Raw genomic sequence first — 17699 nt, 5'->3', positions numbered from 1 at the left:
TGTTTGTGCTCCATATTCAAGATTGTTTAATATAATTTCCAGTACAGTAATGCAAAAGAAATTAATTGTTACTCCGGATCTAATGCAGCACACAAAAAAAACAATAAAGAGCACAATAATAATAAAAAAGACATAACAAATATAAATACATAACATAGCTTATATACATTGATTGTATGACTATAAAGGAATGTTCGGCACAAGAGTGTATGTACATAAGGTGACTGACAGAAGATGATGAAATAGTGGTGGTTGGGGGTGTGGAGGAATGGGTTAATAAGTGGAGGTGTTGATCAGCCTTACTCCTTGGGGAAGATAACTTTTTTAGACTGGTGGTCCTCTCGTGGATGCTACATAGCCTCCTCCCTAATGGGAGTGGGACGAAGACCATGAACAGGGCAGAAAGGATCCTTCATGATGTTAGTGGCCTTTTTCCGGCACCTTTCAGTATACATGTTCTTGATGGTGATGCACTGGGCAGTTTTGACTAGCCATGTACAGACTTCCTGACCACTACAGTGCAGTTTCTGTACCATGGCAGTGACGCAGGATGCTCTCTGTTGCACATCTGTAGAACGATGTGAGTATAGATGTGCATAGTCCAGTTCTCTTCAGCTGGCTCAAAGTAGAGGCATTGGTGAGCTTTTCTGATTGTGAAGGATTTTTTTTTTTAATATTTATTTTGCAATACAGCATGAGTAGGCTCTTCTGGCCCTTCAAGCCACGCTACCCCAAACCTGATTAACCCTAACTTAATCACAGAACAATTTATAATGATCAATTAACCTACCAACTGGTACATCTTAGGACGATGAGAGGAAACTAGAGCACCCAAGGAACACCTATGCATTCCACAGAGAGAATGGCGCCAGAATAGAACTCCGAACTCCAGAACGCCCCTAGTTGTAATATCATCACAATTAACTGCTATGCTACTGTGGCCCATGAGAGGCTGTGCAAGACGTGAACTCCCAGGAATTTGAAACTGCTCGTAGTTTCCACTGCTGTGCTGCCAATGTAAAGCGGGGTGTAAGTGTAGCGAGTTCTGAAGTCGATAACCATCTGCTTTGTCTTGTTGACATTGAAGAGGTTATTTGCCTGGCATCAGGCCTCAAGTTCTTCTACCTCCTCTCTGCAGGTCATGTCATCGTGTTGGTGTTGAGCCCCACCGCTGTCCTGTCATCGGCAAACTTAACAATATGATTGGTCGGGTGTTTGGAAGTGTAATCATGTGTAAGCAATGTACAGCAATAGACCCAGCACCCAGCTCCTGGGGGGCATCTATGTTGAGGATGATGGGGAGGGAGGAGCGATTATGCGTCCTAACTAAATGAGCCTCTTCCTCTTATCCACCCTTCTGTTATATTCTTCAAGCCTTTCTCAGTATTCATCAAAGTTCCTCAAACACCAATTGGACGATGCTTTGTAATAACGTCTCTTCAGTCTCAAATCATGGTGAAGAGCTTAGGTTTGCTTGTCATTTTAATTTTCTGGCTCAATGTCACTTTGGAATCTTTCTCTCTTGTCTCCTGCAGTGTTCTTCTGAAGTTGAACAGAAGGTTGAGGAACAGAACCTGATCTTTTGACAACATTCCAGACTCGTTATTGAGCTCATTAATTTCAAATCACAACCATTGCCCTTGCCACCCTCCAACTGGAGAGCAACTGTTGCCAGTGCTTCTACCTTTGCCAGTACTTTCTTTTATCATACCTTATTGTTTTACGCTTCTATCATTTTATCATTTAGTCACTTACACACCTTCCCTTTTTGAGTTTCCTCCATAAAATCAACTACACGCAAACTGTTCATCAACATGAAATATTAACTTAGGTTCCTTCTGCACAGATCATGCTTAATGCACTGAGTATTCTGACATCCAGAAGTACTTTATCTTTATATTCATTATAGATTATTTTTTGCAGAAAACTTGAAATGTAAAGGAACACTATTCTGTAGCTGTCAAAATCTATTTTTAATAGCATAATACATGTTGCATGAATAATTATATAGGTGTTTATATTAATTATATATTAGTGTTTTTGGTAGATAATATTATTCAGTCTCCTTGTTTAAAATAAAGCATTGTTTTTATGTTGTGCACGGTATATTATACCACCAATGACAATCAAGTCCAATACTATGAAACCCTGGTGTAACATTTCCTGTAAGTTACATTTTGGTCTGTACCTCAGCTGTTCTGTCCTTCCAGAGGGATATGATTTATTTCATTGCCATATACAGGGCAAAATTCATAGTGTGCAATCGGTGTTGCACACTGTTATGTTGTTGGGTCCTAACTAAATTGTATTAGATTTATAAAGAAATTAATGAATTATTTGATGTCATTTTTGAAGAAAGGCAGGAGAAGTGAAAACAGGGAACTTCCTGCTTGTTAGCCTAATGTCAGTCATGGGAAAAATACCAGAATCTAAAAATAGGTTACTGAGGCTAGTTCAAAGTAAATCTATTATCAAAGTGCATATATGTAACCATATACTACCCTGAGCAAGACTGTCCCACTGAAGGTTTTCGGCCCAAAATGTTGACGTCGTGCCAAAGGTTCTCGACGCGAAACGTCATTGTTCTACCAAAGGGTCCTGGCCCGAAACTTCGACTGTACCTTTTTCCACAGATGCTGCCTGGCCTGCTGAGTTCCTCCAGCAACTTGTGTGTGTTATTACCGTGAGATTCATTTTTGAGCAGACATTTACAGTAAATACAAAGAAAAACAATAGAATCAATGAAAAACTGAGACGGATCAACAACCAATATGCAAAAGACAACAAATTGTGCAAATACAAAAAAGGAAAAAATCAGAATAATAAATAAATAAATACTGAGAACACATGTTACAGGGTCCTTGAAAGTGAGTCCATAGGTGGTTGTATCAGTTCAGTTTTGGGGTGAGTGAAGTTATCCCCTGAAGGTTGAGGGGTAATAATTGTTCCTGAGCTTGGTAGAGTGGGACTTGAAGGTGCTGTACTTCCTTCCTGATGGCAGCAGCAAGAAAAGAGCATGGTAAATCTGATCACTTGGCTGTCCTGCTCCCTGCATACTGGCAGAAGCTCAAGAGCAAAGTACCAGAAATTAGGACAACAAAGAGGTGGTCGCAGAAGGCAAAGAAGCAGCTACATGGATTTTTTTGAGTCGGTGGACTGGGCTGTATTCAAGAACTCGTCTGTGGATCTGAATGACTTCACCATGGTTATCGTAGACTTTAATAGAACATCTGTGGATGTGTGTTCCCACAAAGTTATTGAGTCTTCCCCAACCAGAAGCCCTGCATGAACCATGAGATTTGCAATCTGCCGAGGGCAAGTCTACAGTCATTCAAATCTGGTGACCAAGAAAGTTATAAGAGGTCCAAGTACGATCTCCCGAAAGTCACCTCATGGGTGAAGTGGCAATTCTGGATGAACTTGAATCAATGAAGGATGCCCGACAGTTGTGGCAGGGCTTGAACATCATTACCTTTTATAAGGTGATATCAGCAATAACAGCGCTTTGCTTCCAGATGAGCTCTGTGCCACCTATGCTCGCTTTGACTGTCAAAACGTAGAGGAATCATCACAAACTCCCACAGCCCCCAATGCTCCTGTGATTTCAGTCTCTGAGCCCAACATGTGAACAGCCTTCAGGAGGGTGAGCACATGAAAAGCATCCGGCCCAGACAGGACATCTGGCCAGGTGCTAAAAGCCTATGTTGATCAACTGGCTAGAGTGTTCACTAATATCCTTAACCCCTTGCTTCAGCAGTCTGAGGTACAAGCAGGCTTCAATTATCTGGTGCTTTCGAAGAATGTGGTAACCTGTCTCAATGATTCTCGTCCAGTAGTATTTCCCTCCTATATGCTGATTCGGCTGACAACAGTGTTGATAAAAAGAAGCATAAAAGGCATTAAGCTCATCCGGGAGTGAAATCCTGTCACATGCGTCACTTAGATTTATTTTGTAGGAGATGATAGCATTCAAGCTGAGTTACAGCTGTCAAGCATCCTTCTGTGATTCAAGTTTGGTCCGGAATTGCCACTTTGCATGTGAGATGGCTTTCCAGAGTCATAGCTGGACCTCTTATATTTACTTACTCACCAGACCTGCTCGCTACTGATCTGGCCCTCATCAGATTGCAAATCTCTTGGTTCATCCATGGCTTTTGGTTGGGGAAGACTGAATGATTTTGTGGGGACGCACTTGTTCATGACTGACATCTGAAGCCTCTACACAATCACACTACAGTAACAGTTGCCTTATTAAGTTACAACCACTGTGGCATAATCCTCTGCATTTTTGAACACTGCCCAGTCCACCAACTTGAAGCTATCTCATAGCCACTCGTCTGCCTCCCGTGACCACCTCTTTGATTATTCTTACCTCTGGAGCTTTGTGCTTTAGCCCCTTCTTGTATGCAGGCAGGAGGAGAACCACCAGGTGATAAGATTTCCCAAAATGTGGTCTAGCAATGGAATGGTGAGCATTCCTAATCATAGTATAAGAGTGATTGAGTGTGTTGGGATCCCTCGTGCTGCAGGTGTTATGAGGATGATAATTGGGCAGAGATTTTTCTTCAAGCGAGCCTGATTGACATCCCTGACAATGATTTGAAAGGCATTAGGGTCGGCTGTTTCTTGTTTGCTAATTGCAGCACTCAATACATTGAATGCTTGCCTTTGGCAGTATGCAAACTGCGGTCAGGATCGCGGAGGAGAACTTGCCTGATAAAGCAGATGGCACGAAATCATTAGATGCTTCGGGTCAGGAGAACAAGAGTAATACAAGACTGCTATGTCTGAGCACCATGAAGAGTTTGTCATGAAATGCAGATCCCATACCTCTTGTCTTCCCTGAATCAGCCATCCAGTGGATTGAGAACCCTTCTGTCTGGAGCATTGTATCCGGTATGTCTTAGTATGGATTGAAAGTCAATCAACAGATCAAGAGGTCCTTCACAGGTTGGCAGTTTGTGTCTTGTGGACACAGCCACAACTAGTCATAATCCTTCATAATCATTTGGTTGAGGGGACCAAATATAATGTTTCTAAGTTTGATGATAATAAATCCAAATGGGAATGTGGTTAGTGAAGGGTATGCAAGTTGTCTTCAAGCTAAATGCGTGAGCAACGTGTGGATAGAGTACAATGTGGAAAAATGTGAAAACAACGAAATAAAGCTTTTGCTTTTTTTTAAATCGTGAGATTGGAGAAGTGTGAATGTTCATTTTTGCTTGAGTCACTGAAAGCTAACGTGCAGATGCCTGGGGTAACTAGGACTTTATGTGATACGTTTGGTTTTATTGCTAGAGAATTTGAATACAAGAATAATTGTACAGGACTTGGTAAGACCACACATGGAGTATTATCCACAATTTTCATTATCTTTTAAAAGGATATAGTAAAAGGAACAGAACAATGTTTCACAAGACTGGTCTCTGGAATGACAGGTCTGATGTACGAGGAGAGAATGAGTTGTCTAGCCTATATTCTGTAGTTTTATTTAGATATATGGGCTATTGCCTGGCAACATCTACAAGTCGATTTTGTCCATCTAAGAATACAAAATCATTTTGTGGTTACCGTACTTATACAGTATTGAATGACGTTCTTGATGAATTTACAGCCCTTCCTTGCTTTGCTAAAATGGTGCAGATTCAAGATGTCCCACATTCAGTGGCTGGCTTTGATGGGCTTGAAGTTTTGGTAAAGGTTACATAACAGAGTATCATTGCAGAAGTATCAATAGAAGTGGTTGCTAATTTTCTACAGCAAACTCCTCTCTTGGTGTAACTACCAGTCTGTGTTCTTAAGAGACAATGGTGTCTGTCTACAGCAGGGTGGTTATGTGTAAACAGATTAGTTTTCCTCCATGACTGGTTCTCATTTGAATTAATTACTTATGGAAGCTTTATATATGGGTGGCCATGAGTCAGGTGCGCATATCCCAGGAGTTAAATATATTTTCCTCAAACTGGAAATCTATTCAACAAAAACATTTTTGATCTTTTAGCATTTTAGATCCAGAATGTACATTGTAACCAACAATCGTTGAAATTGTGTATTTTTTTATTGCAGGAGTTGAACTTAATAAAGGAAGATGGTAAGCAATCAAGTTGTACTGGAGTCAAAAGCAGCCCCTAAAAACCTGTTGGAAGAAATGCACAGGCTCCGCATCTTATGCTACTTCTGTGATGTGACAGTGCAGATAGAGCACCAGGGCAACAAAGAAGAGTTTGTTGCTCACAAAGCTGTGTTGGCTGCTGCCAGCAGTTACTTCAAGGAACTATTCCTTAATGAAATGGTGAACACTAAAATTACTATTGTAACTTTGCAAGATATCTATACAGCAGACTTTGCCTCTTTTCTGGATTTTGTTTATACAGCAAAAGTGGAGGTTGAGGCCGAGAGGGTACAAAGAATACAGGAGATTGCAGAGAAATTGAAGTGCAAAGAGCTTGCAGAAGTCTGCAGTCAGGTAAAAGAACAGATTCTTGAGACTGCTTTGATGGACTTGGGCAGTTTGACTGATTCTCGTGGAGTAGAGGGACATAAAAGCAACAAGCAGCTTAGAGATTCTGTATCCATTCCTTCTCAAAACACATCAACAATGCCTTCTGCAGTGAGGAATTGCAAAGTATCCTCTGGCCAAGACATTTCCGATGAAGAGAAAGCTCATGAGAAAGATTTGAATGCAATACCAGCAACCACCAGAACAAAAAGCTGGGAAAAATCAGATAAGGAAAAGAAAATGGGGAAAACATTAACTGTAAAGGCCAAACGAAGCAGTGGAAGGCTAGCCGGTCGAAAAGTCTTTTTAGAAATTCCCAAAAAGAAATATACTCGTAAATTAAGAGAGCAAGAGAAAGTAAATCAAAATTTGGAAGAAGAATCTGAAAGATTGACTTCCGTGGAAAATAATCAAAACTTTGAAGACCAGGTCAAGAAAGAAACAAGTATAGAAGTTGTCATTGAAAAGTCAGATGATGAAGAGATAATGGAAGGGGAAGATGATGAAGAAGAGGAAGAAGCAGAAAGTGATGATGGAGATATTGAATTGGATGAGGATACCAGAAAGACACCTGATGAGAATGAGAAGAAGAGAAGAGGTGGAAATTTCAAATGTGATAAGTGTGAGAAAGACTTTCAGTATGAGAAAAGCTATTTGAAGCACACTGAACAAAATCATGGTATTACTCCAGAAATCATTTACCGCTGTGAGACCTGCGACCAGACTTTTGAAAACCGCTGCAACTTAAAAAGTCACCAAAGACGCGTTCATATTGACGAACGTCGCTTCCCATGCTCACTCTGTGGTAAAAAGTTTAAAAGGAAAAAAGATGTGAAGCGCCATAACCTTCAGGTTCATGAGGGTGGTGGAGAGCGCCACTTATGCTTGCAGTGTGGTAAAGGACTGAGTTCCAAAACTGCCTTGAGGCTCCATGAAAGGACACACACTGGAGACAAACCTTATGAATGCACAGTATGCCATGCAAAATTTTCTCAGCCATCTGCACTGAAGGTGCATCTGAGGTAGAAATGTATTATCTAATGACCTCTACCACTTCAGTAATGTAATTGTTTTATTATTTAGATCCATGATGGTGCAGAGGCTGTTCTATTTACCTTTACCTCGTTACAGCAGTATAATTTAACTTAATATTTTAACCAGATTGTGTTCAATCACAAAACTGCAAGATGTTTAGTAAAATTTTGAAGTTGAAGAAGTAATCTCCAAATCTTAAACAAGTCAACAAAAAAAACAGAAAATACTGACATGGCAGGTCAGGCAGCATCTTAAGAGAAACAAATGGAGTTAACATTTCAGATTAATGACACTCCTGATGAAACGTTATCTTCCTGAGACAACTCTTCTTTATCTCACTAAATATTCTGCCTGACCAGAGCATTAAAAGTATTTTCCTTTCAGATTTATGACCTCTGCAGTCTTTTGCTTTTGCATGAACATGACTGACTTTGCCTTTGATCATGCAGTCTATTTAAAGAGTTATGCTTCTGTATTTTTTATATTCCATAGAATTATCAGTTTGTTACACGTACAGTGAAAAGCTTTTGAAAGCCAATACCAGTTCTGTATCTCAGATTCAAAATTGGCATTGTAAGACAATGATTTGTTGAATACAGATCTGGTAGATTGTCAAACACACTTAAATTCAAGGGTCTGGGGATTGGGGAAGAAAGTTACAGGATCATCAATGATATTACTAAGTGGCAGAGTAAACAGAAGGGGCAAAATAACCTACCTACTTTAATTGTTCTCAAAATGTACTCTATCATACTTTATGCTAGCATTCCACCATTACCAATCTGAAGACATTGGATCTGTGATACAGTATTGCTTGAATGCTTTCTCCAGGGAAGAACAGAAAATAGGAAGTCATATTCACATGCATTTCTACAACATTATCTCATAAACTGTCAAAGTGTAAAGGTCTGGATCCTACATTTAAAAGATAGAAAAATAGAGTAAAGCGAAGAGATGGGACTTGAGGATTCTTGGAAGTGGGGAAGTAGAAAAGATGATGACATTTCAGTAGAGAATTTCACAGGATACTGGTATGGGACCAGTTTTGTCACCTTGTTTTGCCTTGCTTTGTTTAGTTGATGAAACTGGAAGATTTGTTGAACATTTAAGTAATAATAATCATTGGAAAGAAAGATATTGTAATTACTTTCATTCAGTCATTTCTCCTAAAAGGTATAAGAAGCGGCTGTATTATTCATTTTGAAATGGAGAATTCTACTGAAAGATTTTCCACGTATTAGTAGATCTTAGTTACAGTACAAAAAGTAAAAAATTAAATGTATTAAAAGAAAACTAACTGCTGGAGGAACTCAGCAGGTCAGATAACATTTGAGGTAGAGGGATGGTTAACAACTCAGGTTTCATCAGTACTCAGTATCATTCTCTAATGCTTCCTGGCCCTTGGAGTTTCTCTAGGGCAGAGGCTCCGAACCTTTTTTATGCCATGGAGCCTTACCATTAACAGAGGGGTTCATAGACCCCAGGAAACCCTGCTCTTGAGGTTTGTTATTTATTTGCACTTGATTACACATCTGCAGTCTCTTGTGTCAACAAATGTTCCCTAATGTTTGAAGTCCAGAGCAGTAATCACCATGCATTTAGGATTATATAAGTTCTCAAGACTGTATAATTCAGTATAAGTTATTGAATGATATGTCTGGAATTTTATCTTTAAATATTGCTAATATTTATAGACCACACTGTCTCAAGATTCATTTTTCTTTCTCTATTTTGTGTGAATGTTTGCACTCTTAAGGGTGCATACTGGTGAAAAGCCTTTTGCCTGTGAAGAATGTGGTGCCAGGTTCACACAGAATCATATGTTGATATATCACAAGAGATCTCATACAGGTAATAATTTATTTTACTATTTTTTTTTAGAGTTTTGGTGCAAGTCTAGTACAGTCCGATATAGGACATAAATCAAGAATTGTGATTAAGCCACACCATCACCAGAGCGTTGGATTATGAAACATTATATGAACTTGTGCTCCCTAGAATATAGAAGACTAGAAACTGATTTGATAGGAAGAGAAACTTTGTCCGGTGGTAGAAGGATCAAAGGCAACAAGATGTCAATTTATAATTAGATTGAGTGCATTCAGATGAGAAGTTAGAAGTTCTGCACACAAAGGCTGATAAAAATAGGGAACGTGCTCACACAAAGTGCAATAAATTCTAACTCAATCTTTAGATGAAAAGATGCTTGTTAAAACATTAATATGATATTGGGGAATATGAGGTCAAGGGGAGTGGATATTGATGTTGGATACTGGATATCTTTGATTGGATTGATTGATAGTGCAGGCTTGAGAAGCTGAAAGGCCCACTTCTTGTTTAGTCAATACCGTTCAAAGCCAGTGATACTTTATGTAGCTGTACTAGTTTGACTTTATCTTGCAGGTGAAAGACCTTTTATGTGTGAAACATGTGGGAAAAGTTTTGCTTCAAAAGAATATTTAAAACACCACAATAGAATCCACACAGGATCGAAGCCATTTAAATGTGAAATCTGCTTGCGAGCCTTTGCACAGAGAAATTCTCTTCAACAGCACCTTAGAGTTCATACAGGTGTGATATGATTTTGTTTTAATTTTTGTGTTAACAGTCTCTGAAGACTTATTGTTACAGTATTTACTTAAAATGTGATATTAAATCAGAAACAGTAGATTTTCTAAAGACATAAAATTGAGTATTTGTATTTTAAGTCTTACAACATTAAGAGCAAAGAAATAGCTAAATTTTAGTAATGAGAGTGGAGTGGTTTGTTAATTTTATCTTCCGTTCAGGAAATACAATTTAATGCATCAAGAGCCTGTACTAGTAAAATTTTATCTTGATCTCATTATTGTTGGGTAAGCAGTCTTCTTCCAGCCCCATCCAAGTAGAAGCATTGTCATGAGCAATTAGGTGAATTCAGCAGCAAGTTAAATATGCCTCACAATTACTTATAATTTAAGGAATAAATATGATACATTTTTGAGTATTTGGCACCCTTATTTACAAAAGATAGGATTGTATATATAGGTGCTCAGATGATAAAGATGTTGGTCCTTTGGGGAAAGAAACAAATACATATATTAAATTTATTTCGAATCCCATGGAGCATGTGGAGACCTTCCAATATCCAGGCAGTCTTTCTTTCTTTCTTTTTTTTTAGGTAGGGGTATGTAACGGGGGGAAGGGGTAAGGGGGGGGAGGGTAATCAAGTTTGAAAATTGAATTAAAAAATTTTTTTAAAAATATACCTCACAAAATTTTATGTACCAGATTTCATAACTTCTGCCTGCCACCCAGTCAATTAGCACACTAATTGTGGCCACCATTGAAAAGAACGGGAAATTTGGGTAATATAGTGCCTCACCATAAGAAAATGGTGTATAGAAAAGTGATGGGGTATGGCTAAATAGACTGCTCTTTAAAGAATTGGGGGCTCAAACCTATTTGTTTGTTCAATCACTATAAAGTGTTTTTTTCCACAGGTGAAAGGCCCTATGGCTGTGATCAGTGTGGCAAACTGTTCACACAGCTGAATGCTCTGCAGCGGCATTATCGGATACATTCAGGGGAGAAACCTTTTATGTGTAGTGCCTGTGGAAGGACTTTTACTGATAAATCCACACTCAGAAGACATGCTTCAGTAAGTATCCAAATGATTCCAAATTGCATGAGGCTTTTTCCCCCATTAGGCACTATTTGCAAATATACACCTTCCTGTTTCAGGAATAACATGAACTACCAATGATATTAAGGTTTAAATGGAAATAAAATCGATTCTTGCTTACCTGAATTTACATGCTCCCATTTCCTAACAAAGCTCTAACTCAACAGTTTTACGATTTTAACAAACTTAATTTGTGATCCCTCTAGAAATTCTTATAACAGTGTATATTTATAAACGTTCCCTATACAAATGTAGGACAACATTTGTAACAGGGGATTGTGAGGAGATCAGGTAGAGGTATTTAAAATGATAAATGATAAAGACAGTAGATAGATGGAATTTGCGGAAGATTAGAACTAGCTTCATTTAAAAGATGTTTGGAAAAGTACACTGATTGGAAATGTTTGCAGGCAAGTAGGTTCCCCTGCCTGCCCTGTATCAATGCATTGTTCACTTCATGTTGAGGAAACCATACTTTAAACTTGACCTTATTCTTAACAGGTCCACGACAAGACTGCACCTTGGCAGTCCTTCGTCGTCACTTTGGACGAAGGTTCCAAAAAGGGACATGTTCGAAGTACAGACCTCCAAGCATTTGTTGATTGTGAGCAAGTTTCCCCTTCTCATGTACAAGACAACTCAACATCTTGTACAGAGTTGATAAGTGATCAAAATGCTGTATCACTCCACGGAAACATCTCCAGTGGACATGAACATGACAATTCGGGATCATCAGATTGGAGGGCAGCTGATCTGCCTTCCATCACAATGGTAACTCAAGGAACCTCCATGGCAGCCACATTTAATGAGCTTGCAATGCTTCATGCACCAACAGATTCAGTACAGCCTCACCTACATACCTTGGCTAATGTTGAACAGTTAGGTGCAGCAAATTCACAAAGTCTGGTCATTGACAACAATGCATTGGAGAAAAGTGGGACTACCAACACCAGCATTGTGACAACAATTTCAGTACCTGCCTGCTTAGCTATGACTAGTCACATGAATAACATGTTAACACATGCAACAAGAGTTGGACAAATGCCAAGTGGAACTCCTGTCGCTATATCTGCTGGCTCTCCACAGTTAACTGTTATGCAGAGTGTTAATCTGCCAGTGTTGCAAAGTACTGTAAATGGAGTGACCAATATTCAGATGTAAGGTATTAAACAGATCTGCTGTTTCCATCATCACTAGATCCATGGACTGAATTTTAATCTAGATTTTGAAAAGGACACACAACAATAAATTATCACATTTTGATTATCTGTGAAATGCCTGTAATTTTTGCTCGTTGACTGTATTCTTGGTGAACTGGAGCATCAACAGCACTATTTTTTTTTACAATTTCCTTTAAGGCTCAGAAGTTGCAATTTTTGTGCTTCCACTTTTTCTGATACTGTGTGATGAGGGTGCATTGTAATGAATTTAGATTTTTTTTAAATCAAGTAAGTTATAGTAACTAAAGCAACACACACAAAATGCTGGAGGAACTCAGCATGTTAGGACCTAATGAAGGTTCTCAGCTCGAAACGTTAACTGTTTACTCTTTTCCATGGATGCTGCCTGACCTGTTGAATTCCTCCAGCATTGTTGCTTTGGATTTCCAGTATTTGCAGATTTTCTCATGTTTGTAGTTATAGTAACTAGTTAGTTTATTAGTTTTAAAGCATCAGATGATCATTTACTTGTGATTTAAGTCCTTCAGAAATCATGTAATGGTAATTTTGGATTGTTCCTCAGACATTTTTGGGGAAGAATGGCATTAATGTATTTCACACAGTAGATTATTATTTGATACTCATTTTTGCAAAGTGGGGATGTTTAGGTTTTTGACAGCAAGCAATATGAATGTTTTTTGAAGACCATAGCATCTCAGACCCAATAGCCTTACAATATGGGTGTGTTTTCTGAAAATTCCAGATTTGCCACTGTGGAATTGCACATGCCTTTTAATGCTGTGTAATAGTTGAGAACTTTTGGGAAAAAAGTGGTTATTGTTCATTTATGTTTTTATCAATAATGTCAAAATACTAAACATGGTCTTAATAAATTGAACATATTTATAACTTTCCAGATTGGCACTAACGTTCTGAAGCTATTGAAGTGTTCAAAATAATGATGAAGATGTACAGTATATTAAGTAATTTTGAATGTATTAGCATATAGGAAATGTGTGTTAGGAGAAATTTATGAATCTGTATTTAACTTTAATCCATGGTTTCACTGTGCACAAATACCCTTGCAGAGGGTTGCAAATCAAAATTGTATTTGTCTTTTTAAACACTTTACAAACTATCCAGAATGCTGCTCTTGTTGTATTTGTGTATGCTAACTTATCAAGCATAAAATGTTCTTAATATTTCATGGGACCCTATGTTCTGCCTCAGATTGTAAATACCAAATTTTTCCTGTCATCAATGGAAAAAAATCAAATTTGTCCTGCCTTTAAACAAACATTTTTACTCATTTAAATCTTATTAGAAACTGTCAGTCTAGTTTAGTATTTACAAAACACTGACCTCCCCATCTGCTTACCTAATTCATGCAGTGGTTCCAAGGACTTATACAGAAGAACTGTATTCTTTCTTGTCACGCCATGATCCAATTATATAAATTTGTAAATACAAGTGAAAGGGTAACTGACTCAGAGCTGGTTTGTGTTTTGCAAAAACAATAAATTTTGCAATACATGCCAATAAGCTTGGGTCACTTCAGGTCAATAATTTATACAGCTATGAACAATACTACAACAATCCAACAGCAAAATTTAAAACTAACCTGTTTTGTCATTCTCTGCCTCTGGAACTAAAGGTATACAGTATTTTTTTCTTCTACATATTAAGGCAGTATTGAAACAAATTAATCTAATTAAAATGCATCACTTTTACAAAAGTTAAGAGTCCATCTTGTAGAAGCTTGCCATTATTGTCATTCTTAATTTCTAGTATGCCTTCTCTTCTGTTGACATTATGTAACAAAAAATATGTAATCCATCTGCCAACCTTCTGTATCAATCCTGAGCAGTTACAAGATCCCCTCACCCACTATTCTTTCTCATCTCTTTCTTTACATGATTTTTAGTATTATTTGTCTCCCTTTCATGATTTGCTTTTAATTTCTTTACCCTGTCTGGTTGCGAATGATTTGCAAACTGAAGTTAAACCACATTGTTGTTATATTGGAAGTTTATTCCCAAACAAACCATCAGCTGTGTAGATCTTCAATATTATGGACCATAAGGCAGAGGAGCAGAATTAGGCCCCATCAAGTCTTCTCCAGCATTCCATCATGGCTGATTTATTAGCGCTCTCAACCCCATTCTCCTGTCTTCTCCCCATAACCTTTAACACCCTTACTAATCAAGAACCTATCAACCTCTGTTTTTAATATACCTAATGAGAAGTGACATGGCCTAGACAGCCATCTGTGGCAATGAATTTCACATTATCTCCCTTCATTAAGTAATTGTTTCTAATACTCTATTTTAATTCTAACTACTTTGTCTATCGGACCTGCTACTCATTGATGGATCCCAAATGCTTTCAATCTTTCTCTCTTTACCTTGTTTCTTCCTTGAAGCAAAGTGCATTTTGTGTAAACATCAGCTTTTAAAAAGCTCTAAACAATTTGTTTTTAAAATGTTTGAGTCAGGGATGGTGACATCACCTTATATTCCCAAGTCCCAATGATTGCTGTGATTGAGGGTGTTTGGCCTACTTCAGGACACTACAGTTGAAAGTGCCTTCCACAGAAATTAAGTTGGGGTGCCGCGGTAACATTGCAGTTAGCGTGACACGATTACAGCTTGGAGCGTTGGAGTTCAGAGTTCAACTTCGACGTCCTCTGTAAGCAATTTTGTACGTTCCTTCCTCCTGTGCATGGGTTTCCTCTGGGTGCTCTAGTTTCCTCCTATAGTCCAAAGCCATACTGGTTGGTAGGTTAATTGGTCATTGTAAATTGTCCCTTGATTAGGCTAGTGTTAAATCGATGGGTTGCTGGGCAGTGTGGCTCAAAGGGCCTTTTCTGCACTATCTGAATAAAAAAATCAAAAATAAATAAAATGTAACCCATTCGTATGTCATTAAAAAGAATCTTCATTCTCCTTTCCTCAGACAAGTTACAGAATCATCTACACAAGGTTATGGGAGCAGCTAGAGCAATAGATAATGATCCAGCACTAAATTGGTCTGTGCAGGCCAGAAGGAACAAAGCATCAAGATTTCAGCCAATCTTATTATTGTAATAGACAGGAATTTAACTCCTGCTACCCACAGCAAATATGTTTATGGTGTATCATGTCCTGTAGTATTGAGCATGGTGAATTACAGTAACTAGGTTCCTTTAAGAGCACTAGCTAAGGCAATCTGTAAAGTACATGGGGTGACAGTGTATACTTCTAGTATATTAAAATTATGAAGATTGTATCCTTGCATCCTTCTCATCATTTTAGAATTAATAATAGTCTGAAGTATTTGCCTATTTTATTTATATATATTATATATATTGTACATACCAAATTTGAACATCAATGTGTTATCAGATGCATCAAGAATCTGAAATCTTTCTGATAGTTTTTTTTTGTTGTGCTGCCAAAATGCTCAATTATTTATTCTCCATTGACTTCTGCACAACGAAGGGAGAGAGTATATTTGTACAAAAGCAAAGCCTACACATCTTAAATAAAAAGTGAATTCAAGTTAAGTTAATGCAACTATTTAAGTTGCACCATGTTTTAGACCAGATGTTTTTAAAACCTCATTTGTCACACTTTTAGCTGGAGCAGTTCATCGATATAAAACTGTCCCATTCACCTTTTGCCCTGTTATGGTGCGTAATTTGTATCATTTGCTTGTAATTCTAGATGAAACAGATTTGAAGTCATTATTCCTAATTAGTTTAGGCATTGGCGGCCAATATTTTCATCCAGGAATGTAATTTATCTTAGAAAACATCACATTTGACCATAAGATATTGGAGCAGAATTAGGCCATTCGACCTGTCAAGTCTGCTCCATCATTTCATCAAAGCTGATCCATTTCCCTCTCAATCCCATTCTCCTGCTTTCTCCCCTGACTTTCATACAAAAAGCAACACAACTAAGATGTACAATCTTACTATAAATATCACTGGCATGAACTGGTGACAATGTTGTGCTGTTTGTATGGCATCTTTAATATAGCAAAGGTTTTCTAATACACTGTATATTTAATCAGACATCTGAGCCATATAAAGCTGTACTGCATAGGTAGATCAGAGGTAATTTTAAGGAGTGCGTTTTGGGGTAGAGATTAGAAAGGAAATGATCAAGATTAGGATAGTTATAGTTGCAGGCTTGTATCTAATGATGAAGTGATTGGTAGTGAATTTTGGAAAGAGCCAATAATATAGGGGGTTGAAGGGCCCACCTAGATAATGAAGGGAAAACTGGGATGGAAGTAGTTTTCAAGGACTAAAATCATAGACTTTTGTTCAGGGGTAATGTAGCAGAGATGAACATGGAAGTAGTCATAAGAAATACTGTTAACAATATCAATTAGGGACCAAGAAAGGAACTTGGTTAGCAGTTTAGTGGGAATCATGTTAGGTAATTGACAGGGCAGTCAGAAACGACTGATTTGTTTAAATCCTAATGCAAGTACTACATGGGGTGGGGGAGGAGAGGGGGTTAAACTAGAGTGGCAGAGGGCTGGGGATAAGAGTGCCAGAACAAATACTGGAGAAGTTGTGGAGACAGAAGTTGATAAAACCTCAGCCAAACTCAGGTACAAAAGGTTCAGCATGGTGTGACTAATGTCCTGCCTGAAATGTGTATGTTTCAATGCAAGAAGTATTGTAGGAAAGACAGATGAGCTCAAAGCATGGATCAACACATAGAATATGATAATGTAGCCATTAGAGAGACAGTTGCAGGAGTGGCAGCTCAATGGTTTAGATGTGATAGTGTGAGATTTATTAGAGGAGAGGAGGCATTACTAGTCAGGGAAAATGTCATGGCAGTGCTCAGTCAAGACAGACTGGAGAGCTTGTCTAGTGAGGCTTTATGGGTAGAACTAAGGAATAAGAAAGGTATGACCACGTTAATGGGATTTAGAGGAGTAATTTTGTAGAGAGACCGCAGGTGGTTGCAAGAGGCAAAAGGTTTCGATAGTCGGTGATCTTGCCACATATTTACTGGAACTCCCGTGCTGTAAAAGAGCTGGATGGGAAAGTTTGTGAAATGTGTTTAGGAAAGTTTCCTTATTCAGTACATGGAAGTTCCAACTAAAGAGAGTGACAGAAGTTGTGATGGGGAACACTTTGCATCTAATGATCATAATGCCATTAGTTTCAAGGTAATTATGGAAAAGGATAGGTCTGGATAGCATTGGGACTAGGCAGAAAATGGTTCGGCACAGCCAAGAAGGGCCAAAAGGACTGTTTCTGTGCTGTAGTTTCTATGGTTCTATGGTGGTCCTCGGATTGAGGTTCTAAATTGGAGGCAGACCAATTTTGATGGTG

The 17699-nt window shown here is 38.3% G+C and overlaps 1 protein-coding gene across 2 annotated transcripts in view; it reads left to right on the top strand.

The window, feature by feature from the left end:
* Positions 1 to 15615, top strand: part of gzf1 (GDNF-inducible zinc finger protein 1) — a 35320-nt gene extending 19705 nt beyond the window's left edge. For both annotated transcript variants that reach the window (XM_063056226.1, XM_063056227.1), the window contains exons 2-6: positions 6067 to 7521; positions 9291 to 9385; positions 9938 to 10105; positions 11017 to 11174; positions 11700 to 15615. In XM_063056226.1, coding sequence (XP_062912296.1) covers positions 6089 to 7521; positions 9291 to 9385; positions 9938 to 10105; positions 11017 to 11174; positions 11700 to 12359 — 2514 coding nt within the window. In that variant the 5' untranslated portion in view covers positions 6067 to 6088 and the 3' untranslated portion in view covers positions 12360 to 15615. The remainder of the gene's footprint in view (positions 1 to 6066; positions 7522 to 9290; positions 9386 to 9937; positions 10106 to 11016; positions 11175 to 11699) is intronic.
* The last annotated feature ends 2084 nt before the right edge of the window (positions 15616 to 17699 follow it).

This window comes from Mobula hypostoma, chromosome 8 (assembly GCF_963921235.1).
Source record: "Mobula hypostoma chromosome 8, sMobHyp1.1, whole genome shotgun sequence".
Lineage (NCBI taxonomy): Eukaryota > Metazoa > Chordata > Chondrichthyes > Myliobatiformes > Myliobatidae > Mobula > Mobula hypostoma.
The sequence above is the reverse complement of the archived record's forward strand: the minus strand, read 5'-3'. Positions and strand labels throughout refer to the sequence as shown.